At 37.3% G+C, this 13,741-nt stretch overlaps 1 protein-coding gene across 3 annotated transcripts in view; it reads right to left on the bottom strand.

Moving 5' to 3' along the window:
- CTTNBP2 (cortactin binding protein 2) overlaps positions 1-13,741 on the bottom strand; it is a 193,285-nt gene that overhangs the window by 89,532 nt on the left and 90,012 nt on the right. For 2 of the 3 annotated variants that reach the window (XM_020976040.2, XM_078154098.1), the window contains exons 4-6: positions 9,492-11,145; positions 3,215-3,418; positions 850-949 (exon numbers count right to left, since the gene is read on the bottom strand). In XM_020976040.2, coding sequence (XP_020831699.1) covers positions 850-949; positions 3,215-3,418; positions 9,492-11,145 — 1,958 coding nt within the window. Of the gene's footprint in view, positions 1-849; positions 950-3,214; positions 3,419-9,491; positions 11,146-13,741 lie in introns of those variants that run through there. The other variant, XM_078154100.1, reaches the window with a different exon arrangement.

The raw sequence follows: 13,741 nt of genomic DNA, 5'->3' as shown, positions 1-13,741 counted from the left end.
ACAGGAAATAAGAATTTGTACATCAAGTTCAAAATTTCAAGTTGTACAAATAAAATGGTTCTAAGCAATCTTTACCAAACTTAAAGAACAGAAAAGCTTACATTCCCATTATTGCTCATAATAAGGACTATCAACTTTAGAGCCAGAATATACAGAGAAAGCTGGGTGAATAACTGTATTCTCTTCTCAACATGAAAATATTGTACCCTAAATTACACCAGTTATTCAACTGGCCTAGTAAGCTTACAGAGGCAATCCCTCCTAAGGTCATATGTATTTTGGGGAATGCATAATTATTGCTTCTGGCTTTATGCTGACCCCCTTTCAGAACAGTCAAGTTCCTGTTTCATGGTTTAAAAATAAAAGCTCAAAATAGGATGAGTATCTGGGATGTAATTCTGAATAAAATGTCTATTACCATAAGTGCTCATCAACTGCTACCCCACAATCACAAGTACTCTGAAGGTCAAATTCAGTGCAAATAAATATCTTTCTTTTTCTTAAAAGATGCGGCAAGTGATTCTAACCTGACAAGTCTTCTCAACATCTTTCAGCGCTCACTATAAAACAGAAAATGCTAATATAAAATACCTATGGTAGGTATGGTTCTAGAAATGTTTAATTCATACTAACTTCTGAACTAAGACATCTCTGTGCTCCGTGCGTAGGATTATTCAAAAATTGCAGTAGAAGGAGTTTCTGTTCTTTGGGCGTATTTCTTTGAATTTAAGCCCTCATTTAGGTAACATATTTGTTTGCTATTGACTCACATTTGGCCAGAACTCAAATGTGTATGTAAATTGAAGGGGCTCTTTTCATAAAAGAGAGAAATCTTAGAATATCACTTACTTGAAATGTCCCTGAGCAGCTGCTGAACACAAGGGTGTGAAGCCATTTTTATCAGCAGTATTAACTTGTGCTTCTGCATTCAGCAGCAATCTCACACAGTCTAAGGATTTTAACAGAAAACCACTTTAATGCCTCTAAGTCAGCAGATAAAAAGAAAAACACCCCTCCCCCACCCCAAATGATATCCAAACTAAGGATATTTGCTAAAACCCACAGGGCCTGTGGATGAGCTGTTGGTCTGATAAACATGTCATGATGGATTTCTCATAACCTACTTAGCAGTAGTTTCCAGGGACACCCGAATTCTCTTTCCCAGTATGAGGACAGACTTGAGCATTAAATCAAAATGGGAGTATTCTGTTTAAATCTGAAACAATTCCCTCTGGTTTTAATTACTTTTCTTGAAGATTATGATGAAAGTTGAAAGTACTAAGGACTCAAAAAAAAATAAATAAAAAAGGCTCAACTAACAAGCCCTGCCTCGCCTTTCCCTACCTCCCACCCTCTATCTCGACATTATTTTCTTAGTTGCTTTGGGAAGGGCTAGGTATAGACAGCTGTCATCTAAACTGAAAAATCCTCCTTTCACATAGTGGTTTAGTAGATTTTATCACAATCACCTCACTGAAAACGTTTTAACGTGCACAACTAAACCTTTTCAATAAGTCTAAGAATTATGCATCATCTTGTATTATTGCGGCATTCCTTCAAGTATTTGACATTTATCTTGAAAACATTTGGAGTTGTTTCTTATTTTTGTTTATCTTATGTCTTATTTCCCTAGCAGACAGTGAGTTGCCTAGTCAGGGACCGGCTTCTTAAATTTCTAATTCTCTCAGTGCCCAGCACAGCACACTACACTACACAGAGTGAACATTTAATAAATACTTGTTGCCACACGTATATCCTATATCAAAGTACTTGCCTTCTCAAGGAGAGGCAAGAGGACATGGAGGGAGAGAACTGCGAACTCAAAAAATATAAAAAACAAATGTTAAAAAGTGGTTTTACATGTAATTGAAAAAAAATAAAAAACATTCTTTAAATAAATATTCGATTATTGTGTTGCAACAAAGTCCTAGGCACTGTTAAAGTAGTTCAACATGAGAAGCCGGTGTAATTTTATCAGTGGAAATGACGCTAAAGAAACATTAATATCTACTTTGCCACTGTACCCTAAGGACCCTGGAGCCTTTCCATCTGACTTGCAGCTGAAACCTTTTTTTCTGTGTTTTCTCCCTTAAGAACAGAGACTGTCTTGCTTTTCTACTTCCATCACTTGAGCTTAGTACAGTGCTTTGCACACTGTAAGTGCTTAATAAATGTTTTATTGGTTAATTTATTTTTAACAAGAAACAGTATAAGAGTGTACTCAGGATCACCTGGGTCAGGCACAACGAAAAAGTCAGGTGTCTCGCTCCTCTAGTCTAAAGCTCTGTTTAATAACAGTGCTCTTATTTATTCTGGGAAGTCTCTTGGACCAGTTCACGACACATAGATGAGCTCCAACAGTATCAGAAGCTGTTTCTTGGTTGAATGCTTTAAAGTACTGCGGGGGGGGGGGGAGCTTTAAAAAAAAAAACCCTCCCAGTTATCTGAATTATACTGTTATCATTTGAAGTGGATAGTTAATGCTAATTTATATATCCATGAATGCTGCATCAGTAGCCAAATACTGTTTTTCACCCCACACTAACACAGTATGTGTGACATACTTAACTATGGGATTCTTATTTTAAGAACAAAAATAATTCACAGATTTTATCACTATGCCATTTTAACTAATCATCACATTCAATCCTCTTAAAAAAATACCAAACAAACATCTAATTAACTATCCACTTTGCCACGCTGCTTTAAGACTCTAGACCTAGGACCTTTTCTAACTTTTAGAAATGATGTAATTGAATCAGAAGTTAGTGAGGGCCTAAAGCCTCTTCTTTTGCTTGCTATGTAGACTAAATTCTGGCTATTTATTCATGCTAAACCAAAGACATCCCAGATGGAATGATTTACTGAACTAGAAAGGCACTTTGCATTGACGAGGAACTAAAGTTAGTCATACAGAATTCACTGGTGTTGGGAATTAAGAGGACAAAACTTGTTTCTCATTAACTGACAAATCTCCTTATCAGGAAAGATATTTGGGGATATGTATGCATATGTATATACCACACATACATATGTATGTATATATAGATATTCAATTTGATTCTCTTCCACAGAATTTGTTACAAAGATCAAATATATAAATGGACACTAAACAACATGAAAGTAGTAAGGAAGTGCTCTTTTATATCTAAGTTGTTCCACTCCTTTGAGAGGCGAGTACCAGATGGAAGTATTGAGATAACGCATTCTTTACCTGTATGTCCATTCTTAGCAGCAGAATACAAGGCAGAAGAGCCATCTTCACAGGAGTAATTAATGTCCAGTCCTTCTTCATTAAGCAGCATTGATAATAAAGTGACATTTCCCTGGGCAGCAGCTTGCTGAAGAAGGGTGGACCTGCCAGCCAGGGAGGCAGGACCACCACTCATTAGCAAAGGGGTTAGGGAGGGTGACCAGCCTGTGAGTTAAAGTGACCCAAGTTAGATGGGGAGGTGAAAGAAAATGAATATTATCCTCCTCTCTTTTAATCACACACACATACACACACACACACACACACACACACACACACACACACGCATCCCCACAACATGGGGGTACACAATTTCTAACACTAATTGGTCTGTTAAGATTTAGTCTCTATTGTTATTTCACTCCTTTCTATCGGTCATTAATTTAATCTGCATACAGTGATGATAGGTTATTTTTAGTTAAGACAGTCTCTCAGTTTATTATCACAGGTTAATGTAATGAGCAATTTTAGAAAACATCACAGATGCTAATTCTAAAATTCCTTTTCCAAATTCCAGTGCTAATCAAATATGAAAAACAGAACATTTGTGTCTGTTCTATTTTTTTAATTCAAGATATTAAAATAGAGTGATATTGCAAATATCAAAATATAATTGTGATATGAAATGAAGGGCCTTTTTCCCCCTTTGCCTTAGCCCCTCACAATAATTGAGAAATGTGATTGTTATCCATGAAAAGGCAGCAAGCATGGCTTAGGACTTCAAATATATGCCTTTAAATTCTATGTTTGGAAGTAAGATCTAATTAAAGTAGGATATGATACCATAGCAATGATCGATGGAATATACACATGATCTACAACTTAATAGAACATACATTCACTATATCTCAAAAATATATGAAAAGAATTACTTTGTCAGCTGATCACTGTCTGGAAAAAGCTTAAGTCACCCAACAAAATAGGACAGAGTATAGAAAAGAATTTTAATAGAAATTTCAAGAGTTATCTTAGTTAGATAGTCTTTATCAGTATTTTGCAGCCTTAGAAATGAATCTGTTGACTGTGTGAAGCCTGCTATAAATGCTATGGAAAACTTTCTGAACTCTTCCTTGGTCAAAAGGCTGTAAAAAACAAAAAAAAAAAAAGAGAAAGTATAAATGCTTAATGTGAAACGTATTTATGAACTCTGTGCAAACTTCCAAATGAATAATTTTACAGTTACTCTCCTAGAAAACTCAATGAACCACACCCCTAACCAATGTGTGTGTGTTATTTTCATATGTATGACTGTGATACCCTGACAAAATATAAAATATTCGAGCAAATTTTATGCTTCCATTATATCAACACTAGGAGAATGGTATGCCTATGTATGCAGACATTATATCTATTTGGTTCTTACACTCGACTAGTTGATTTAACTAGCTTCCCACATGGAATTTTTTTTTAAAACATAGTTTCTATTTTCAAAATAAAATAGCAAAGCTGAAACTAAATTATTTTCCTAGCTAGTAAACACAAAGAAACAGAAGCTATATGTATAATTTCAGCGACTGTATTGCTTCAAATTAAAATCTGGGTATTAATTTAGGTACATTAATTATGTATGGCTTTAATCTTTACTAGATTACAGTGCCATACACAACCCATGAATTTATAAAATTAAATATCTATGAAAACACTATAGTCCTTTCTTCATATAAATACTTTTAACTATTTTGCCTCTCCAGAATTCTCCCCTTTTGGAGTTTATCTATTTATATATTTTTAAAACCACAAAATTAAATCAGGTAGAACTTTCACTGATTCACAAAGTTTGCAGAGATGAAAGTTACAAACTAGAGACATTAACTATGAAACAGGATACAAACAATAGCAGGAATACCTTGGCCCCCAAACCAGATTCCTTGGACTATCTCACTATAATCATCTTTAATAAACTGTAGAATTTGGTCCAAAAGAGCTTGGCCTCAATCCAAGGGGCTTTCGTTACTTAAGGCCTGTTATGAACCCGAAGGCTCCTCGAGAGCACCAACATTACTTGATTTGCCTTTTACTTTAAGGTTAAGTTTTTTTGAACTACAACAAAATAAACATTTTAACTACGGCCTTTTAATGTAAACTACTCTGAGCCTTTTAGTTGCGGTTTCCTGAGAATACAGTGCATTTCAAATGTAAGCATCAGAAAGATAAAAGGGTTTGGGTTGGTTTTTTTTTGTTTGTTTGTTTTAAGAAGCAGTGTTTTTTATGAGTCTTTGGATAAATGAACAGTCTCACAATTAGCAGCCAGGCAGGTTTGAAAGTTGAATATATTTTAATCATACTCTCTAATTTTTTTTTGAAGGTAGAAGCACATTTTTAAGACCTTTTTACAAAGTAATTAAAAATATCCAGGCTGACTATCATGTTTTAACATAAGGTGAAATGTCATACCTTTACTATTTTCTTTTGAGAAAAGTAGATAAATGTTTAAGTTATTTTATGAAACCCATTGAAACATAATAGATGGAACCCTTCTAAAGAATAAAGTAAAAAGACCACCACAGAAAGTTTATTTTTCATTTAAAATTCCTATACATTGATAAAAATGGTAGGCCTTCACTGACTTGCAAATAATATCTAGGAAATGACAGAACAGGACTGTGTTCATCCAGGATATTTTAGTAGTGTTAGGAAAGGTAAGTTTCATACTGGAAAGTTAGTAAACGTGAAGCCACTGTGAAAGCTTGCAAAGCATGCAATGAGGAAGGGCATGAGGACAGAAAACAGCTTCTGGCACCAGCTTCAGAATGTGGAGGTGGTTAATTTCATAGCCCACATCAATTCCCTTTTTTTTTTCTGATTTATTCCCTAAGCCAATCATATACAAATAATAGAGAAATTGTAATGAACTAAATCAAGATACAGAAGAATACCAAACAAAGAAAATGGAAAGAAAAAAAATGCCAAGGGTATGGAAATTCAGCTGCCTGGAGTAATTTCTATTTTAAACATTTGTTCATCTGTCAAATGAAACATGATTATTGGGGGGCCTGAACCATAAGGAAAATTTTCATTCTCCTCAGAAATGCTTCAACTACTTTCCCCCTGAGAATATTGCTAATAAAGAATTACATTAATTTGCAGTACGCTGTGGTCATTAAGAATGCTGTAGTTTTATTTCATCTGGCCATATGATAAATATGACTACACCCTATTGTAAAATGACCTTCTGAGGCTAAAAAATACTAATTAGGGTCAATATATAATGGAGTATAGTGGAATAGCTGTTCTCAGTAATGATCTCGTAAGCAGTATTTAGCAGGCTCATGACTGCCATTTGGGGAAGGGAGAGGGAAAAGGCAGAATGTTCCCTAGTTAAAACAGTAGGCTGGAGGAAAGTAGCCATGCTGCCTTGTTTCTTGGAGCGGTAAGAAAGGGACTGACCCTACTTGGGTAGTATGTGAGAAAATCTGGATTTTATACAGAAAATTTCAAGTAAGCCTACATGCAGGGATGATTTCTATCCTATAATGCATGGTGGCAAGGACAGTAATTCCCATCCTTTCAGAACTAAACACAACAAAAGACTGCCATTCTGTGCCTTGCAATCTTGTCCTTCGGGAATGCCAAAAAAAAAAAAAAGGAGGGCATCGATGGAGAAACTAGTTGGGCTAATCTTGAGCTGCTGCCACTGCTGCTACTTTGGCCCTCTCCTTTGTAAGTTCTGTTCTTAAGCTATAAGTGAGGTAGTTTTTCAAAGGATGGATAATTGAAGCACTGTAGGTGATATCTGCAGTCCGGTGCTGTATCCTATCATTTACAAAAGCCATTCTTAGAGCCTAATGACCACTTGGTGAAAGTCATCACTTTTAGACAACAAATACTCAAAGACTTACAGTTCTTGGGACCTGGCTAAAAAAACAGTTCTACATTGTGAGGTCAGATCACGGACCACTTGGGCACATCATTCCTAACCCCCAGAGCCACAGGAGTAACACTGGAGAGACCAGGCAAAAATACAAAATGTGACTAGAGCAACGGGACAATTTATACGGCACAGTGGAAAGAACCTTGGGTTTGATTCCAGGCTATGACACTTAATACCTGTGTGACCTTGGGGAGTCAGTTAACCACTAAAGACCCCATGTCCTTCCTGTAACATGTCATTGTTCGACTAGACGCCCCCTCTTTGGTACCTCCTAGCTCTAAAACTACGATGTTATGAAAATTAAACATATATGAGTATTATCCTTTAAAGTAGTAACCTTGGGATGCTAAGCAATTTTTCTAGGAGTAAGAGGTGCCATTTAAAAAGTATTATAAATGTAATTATCAACAAATACAAACATTTTAAATTACAAGGAACACAAAAGAGCAGTTATTTAGCCACTGGGCTAAATAGAATAGATATATAGGATCATAATTCCAAAGCTGGAAAGGATCCCAAGCCTTTTAGATCAACCCTGCTATTTTAGTAATCAACAAACTGAGGCCTAGGAAAGTAAAGATGACTTGCCTTAGGTCATATAGCTAATAACTGTCAGAGGAGGAATTTGAACCCAAGTCCTCTGAGTCTTACAACAGTGCTCTTTCCACTATATCACACTGCTTCTTAAGAAGTTATACACTTCTTCCAAAAATGCTACCTACCATTACTCCAAGTATTTTGAGAACGTCTCTTTGGAACCTGCCCCCACAGTCTTAGTAGCTTATTTTACATATCTCACTGGTGGCAAATTTTCATACTCAAGGTCCAGGGGAATGGGGTGGGAGGTGGGGGCGGGTTTAGATATTGGGAAACAGAAAAATGGCAACTAGAACCATGTTTGACACATACTATAAATCAATCCAGGCAATGTAGGCTGGGGCCAAAAATGGGACATGCTACCATAAAAAGAGACAGATTTTCTTTTGTGGATTATCACTAATTAGCAGACATTTTTTCCAAAGAGTCAATCCAAAAAGCACTGTGAACAATGACAACAATGTACAAATTCTGATACACTTTTTGAAATCACTATCTCATCACCATGCTGTTTCTTAAAAGATCAACATGGGACAGACAACACAGACCTAGAATGAGAAGGGCCTTGGAGAAAACTCAATCTAACTCTCTCATTTGACAGACTGGAAAACTGAGGCCCAGAGAGGTCACCTGATTTGCTCAAGGCCAAACAAACCCAGCTCGCAAGTGTCTGAGGAAAGATTTGAATGTAAGTCTCTCTGATTCCAAGGCCAGCACAGCATCTGGTTATCACCAGTCTTTCCCCCAAGTCCCCATAATAATCTATATTGAGTTTGGACGGGACTAGATAGAATCCTAACTTTCCTTCAACCCCACAAATTGCCCAGAAATGGTAACTTTCTTGATATATTCCAAAATATCAGGAAGTCCATCTGTGATGAATTATTAGGAAGGATGTAGCACCAAGTTAGATAAACAGCATTTGAAATAATCTAAACTTAAATCAAAGGTGTGTGAATATATTATACTTCCTTCTCAAAAAATATAAAAATTTCCAAAAAGAATAGTGAAACATAAATATTCCAAAACATAAATACTATCCCATAAATAAATAAGTTATGGAGAACTGGCCTCAGAGTCTGGGGGAAAAAATGGGTTTATACTCTGCCTTTAACACAAGCTTTGAGACAATCTCTTCACCTCTCATTTCCCACTGTGTAACTTTTTAATATTAGTACTTGTTGATCTGCGTTGGTAGAAGGAGTTTTCTAACCAAAAGTACCCTAGAACAATAAAATTAAAGGCTCAGACAAAAAAAAATAAATAAAGACAGAACCAGTCTGATTTCTAAACAAGTTTAGTTGATATTTTCTGGTTGGTAATACTGGAAAGTGCCATCATAATCCACTTTTAGAATTCAAAGACAATATTAATGTAAGGTATCCTACTAAAATTCAAGGCTTACAAAATAAATACATGTTAAGCAAAACTTTTCATCTTTCCTGCTTGTTTCAAATACCCAAAACAAGCATCTCTGTGTGCTCCAAACACTATTTTTAGATCTTTGTTTTTAAAAAACAGAAAGTTTATGAGAAAACTAGATATTATTTGGCAAGATGAATCACCATATCTTTGAACCTTCAAGAAATAAAAGAAATAAGAAAACATAAGAAAAAGAAAAGGAGGGAAAGAAAAAAAATCACAAATGTCAACTGAAATCAAAAAGGAAAGATTTCAAGACGTTGTAAAGAAAGCTGAAGCAACTGAGAGACCAGTTGTACAGGATAGAAAACATTCTCAGGAGAGGTTGCAACATTTCAATCCCTTTACCTGATGCTGTTACCAGGAGGCTGTCTGAGGCACATGGTCTACGGGATGAGGCACTAACGGGGTTTATGGAGGAGCTACAGGCAATGGTGGTGGGAATGACAAGGGGATGTTCTGAACATGCAGGTTGGCTCAGTCCAGGGGTTTCAGAAGGCCAGGCACCCACCTGAGAAGTGGCCATGGCTGAAATGGCACAGCCTGCAGGTGCCACAGTTAAATCTATGGTTGGTTTTGGTGGCAGCTGAGGGGAGGGTGACTTAGAGAGGTTTTCCTCATTGATTACCCTAATTCCTTGTGGTGAACTGGAAGGAGATGAAGCCGTGGTTTTGTTATCAACTTTGGCCCCTGAATTAGAGGATCTGCTGCTATCCATAATAACTTTGATCTGAGGGTGTGGTGGTGAAGGTGTCTGGGAGAGCCCTGGCTTTTTTGGAGGGATGGGAGGAGGATTTCCTCGGTCAACTCTTGGTACACTGGGAGTCTTTAAACTCATTCTACCAACAGGGGGACAGGTGCCAGCTTCTACTGGATGGGGTGCTCCAGGCCTCACCGGAGCCCCTGCTTGAGGGCTTGTAAATCTTGACAGTGCTTGGGTTACAGTATTCCGAGCTAGCTGTTTGGCTACTAGGTTGTCACGACTCGTGGGAGAGACATCTCTTGATGGAGGGCTTTGGGTAGTATTTCCATTTTGGTCCTGGTCATTGGCATTGCCCTGAAATCTAAATCTAGCTGCTTGGACACGTGGGTTTGGACCTGGATGCAAAGATGCATTGGCACATGGTGAATGTGAACTGTGCATAGATGAAGCTAGTGAATAGTTCTGAGAAGCTATGCTTGGTGCTGGAGAGGTGGGAGGGGCAGCATTACTGGGAAGGGGGGATGTGCTACTTGGTAAAACTGGTGTTGAGCCAGTACTTGGTCCATTTTCCTCCATTCTGTTTGGACTCGGAGGTGGGATAGTAGGTGTAGGGGGAGGAATCAAATCACTGTAGGAAGACTGCCTGTCAATAACTGGCTTTACAAAAGTGGCATTGGTGCAAACACTCCCTTTTGCACTGCCAGAAGCGAGGGGACTTGCTGTTGAAGGCTTTATGGGTACAGTCAAAGGCAACTTCTTAACATGGTCAGTACTATCCACTGTGTCGGTCTGGCAAGCAACCGACCTTGATGTAGATCCTTCCGTTCCCACAGATACAGAAACCAAACGTTTGTCTTTTGTCTTGCGGGGAAGAGAAAGGCTCGGTTTGCTATCATGCCCCCTCTTCAGTTGCTCAATCATTTTTTTCATCTTGTCTATCTCTTCTTTGAGGTCAGTAGTGTGCGCTTCCTCTCTGTTAAGCTTGGCCCGGAGTTGTTCCCTCTCTGTGTCAAATTCAGAGAGTTGTTTCTCCATCTGTGCTTCCATCTCAGCACTTCTTTGTTTCTCTGCAGAAAGTGCTTCCTCTAATTCGTTTGTCTTTTTCTTTTCCTCTTCAAGACTGGCCATGACTTCTTCCAGCTTCTGGGCTTCCTCGATGATTTTACCAGATAACTGTTTACACTCCTTGACCAGCATTAAGACGACATGCTTATTTTTGCCACGTTCATCCTCGAGGCGAGCAGATAACTTCTTGTGCTCCTGCTCCAGTGTCTGTAATTGCAGCTTTTCCATTTCCAGCTGAAAGAGAAGGAAAAAGTAGATTTTTAATTAAAGCATAGAAAATTACACAGCTGAATGTGTAGGAAGGACTATATAATTGTATATGAATAATTTTTTTACATGGTATGAGTGTTTTTGGTACACTGGAGGGTTTTTTTTTCTTCTTCTTTTTTGCTACTGGAGTAACTCCTGAAAAACCTACAAGATTAATTGGCAACTTCAAAGCAAAAAATGGAGGTCAGGAATGTATTTCTCATTCCTAACTTAAAAAGCAGCTATACGCAGAGGATTCTTCTGTCTTACCTTGACATATTTTATATTGTCTAGCTGATCACTTTAGGTTATGGAATAGTCTTAGTATAGGTGAAGGTTGATTTACTGTATTAGCATATTTCCATGCAAACAAACAACTGATTCAAAGGTAAACATTTTAAAGTAAAAATGATTGGACAGAGATAGAAAAAGGAGAGTTTCCCTGTTAACTACATGTCTATGCCCTAAGTGTTTTATGTGATGTTTATTTTCTAGCCAACTTTAGAGGAAAATGTTGGTTTGGAAAAGGGTGAACAATCTACTCAGCTGGCTCAGAGTATAGCCCTATGATTAACAGCAGCAAAAATAAAGAAGCTCTCATACTTCCATAGCACTTTAAAATTTACAATGCATTTTCTTCACAACATCTCTGCTAGGGAAGTGGCATGGATATTATTATCCCATTTTATGGATGAGGAAACATGCTCAGAAAGCCCTTAACTGACTCACACATCATCACATGGCAAGGAAATATAAAATCTGGGAAGAAAACCCACATCCTCTGAAATTGTGCATTCTTTCCACCGCACTACAAATCAGTCAGGTGTATGTTAGCTGACTGCTAATTCAACCATAAGGAGTATTGGATCTACTCAAAATGTAATAATTAATGGTTTCATGTCAAATTTTGGGGGGAGAAAAAAAGTCCTCAGTGGAATGCACCAGTAATCTATGTTTGGCCCTGTGTGGTTTTAAAAAATTTTTATCAATTACTTAGATAAAAACAAAGATGGCACATTTATCAAAAGTCTACACAACACAAAACTGGGAGGGCTAGCTAACACCCTGAAGGACAAAGCCTGGACACAAAATGATCACTGAGCTAGATCTTAGAGTTATATTGAACAGGGACAAATATAAGGTCTTGAATTAAAATGAAGCATAACATGAGTTTTAAAAATTAACTAAAGTTATATAAGATGGGGGAGATATGGCTTGATAGGTTTGTCTGAAAAACAGAAAAGAATTGGGGGAGGTGAGGAAGGGGACAAGATTACTGAATTGTATATTCAGTATGTTTTAACTTTGTGACAGTCAAAGGAGCCAATGTGTTCTTGGGCTTAGAGTCAATCTGATCAATTCAATTCACCCCCAATAAGCTCCTATTTGTTGTTATTCACTTGTTATTCAGTTGTGTCTGACTCTTTGTGACCCCATTTGGGGTTTTCTTGGCAAGAATAATGAAGTGGTTTCTCATTTCCTTCTCCAGCTCATTTTACAGATGAGGAAACTGAGGCAAACAGGGTTAAGTGAATTGCCCATGGGTCACATAGCTACTAAGTGTCTCAGGCCAGATTTGAATTCAGAAAGATGAGTCTTCCTGACTCCAGGCTTAGCACTCTACCCACCGAGCCACCTGGCAGTCCCCAATTACAAGCTACAGGTAAGAATAATCTTCCTAATCCTTTCAGAAAGAAAAAAAAAGGCAGAAATTGCCCAGTACACTGAAAGGAGACATTTAACTCATGGAAAAGTATTTCTACAGTACATGTAGAGAATGAAGCACATATTTTTTTCTTTAAAGGATGCTATAAATCTATTTGTTTATTTTTACATGGACAAACTGTCTTTGATTTATTTGAAGATGATGATAATAACAACCGTAGTCATAGCTAGAATTTATGTAGAACTTTAAGGTTTACAAAACACATTACAAATATCATCTCATTTTATCCTCACAAAAACCCTGGGAGGTAGGTGCTATTGTGTTTTTTTCCCCCTTAATAGCATTTTTTTCACAATTACACATGAAGATAGTTTTCTACATTCATTTTTGTAAAGTTCTGAGTTCCAAATTTTTCTCCCTCCTTCCCTGCAGTATGCTTTGATTGGTGTTCATACTCCACAGTTCTTTCTCTGGATGTGGTTAGCATTTTCCATCACCAGTCTTTTGCAATTATCTTGAATCACTATATCACTGAGAAAAGCTAAGTTTGTTATAGTTAATCATAACACAATGTTGCTGCTGCTGTATACAAGGTTCTCCTGGTTCTGCTCACTTCATTCAACATCAGTTCATGTAAGTCTTTCCAGGTTTTTCTGAAATCTGCCTGCTCATTTCTTATAGCACAATAGCATTCCATTACATGCATATACCACAACATGTTCAGCCATTCCCAACTGATGGACATCCCCTCAATTTCCAATTCTTTACCACCACAAAAAGAGCTGCTATGAATATCTTTGCACAGGTGGGTCCCTTTCCCTTCTTTACAATCTTTTTGGGATACAGACCTAGTAGTGGTATTGCTGGATCAAAGAATATGTATAGTTTTATAGCCCTGTGGGTATAGTTCCAAAT

This window comes from Phascolarctos cinereus, unplaced genomic scaffold (genome assembly GCF_003287225.1).
Source record: "Phascolarctos cinereus isolate Bilbo 61053 unplaced genomic scaffold, phaCin_HiC Scaffold_1;HRSCAF=81, whole genome shotgun sequence".
NCBI lineage: Eukaryota > Metazoa > Chordata > Mammalia > Diprotodontia > Phascolarctidae > Phascolarctos > Phascolarctos cinereus.
Note: the sequence above shows the minus strand (reverse complement) of the source record. Positions and strands in the feature narration are given on the sequence as shown.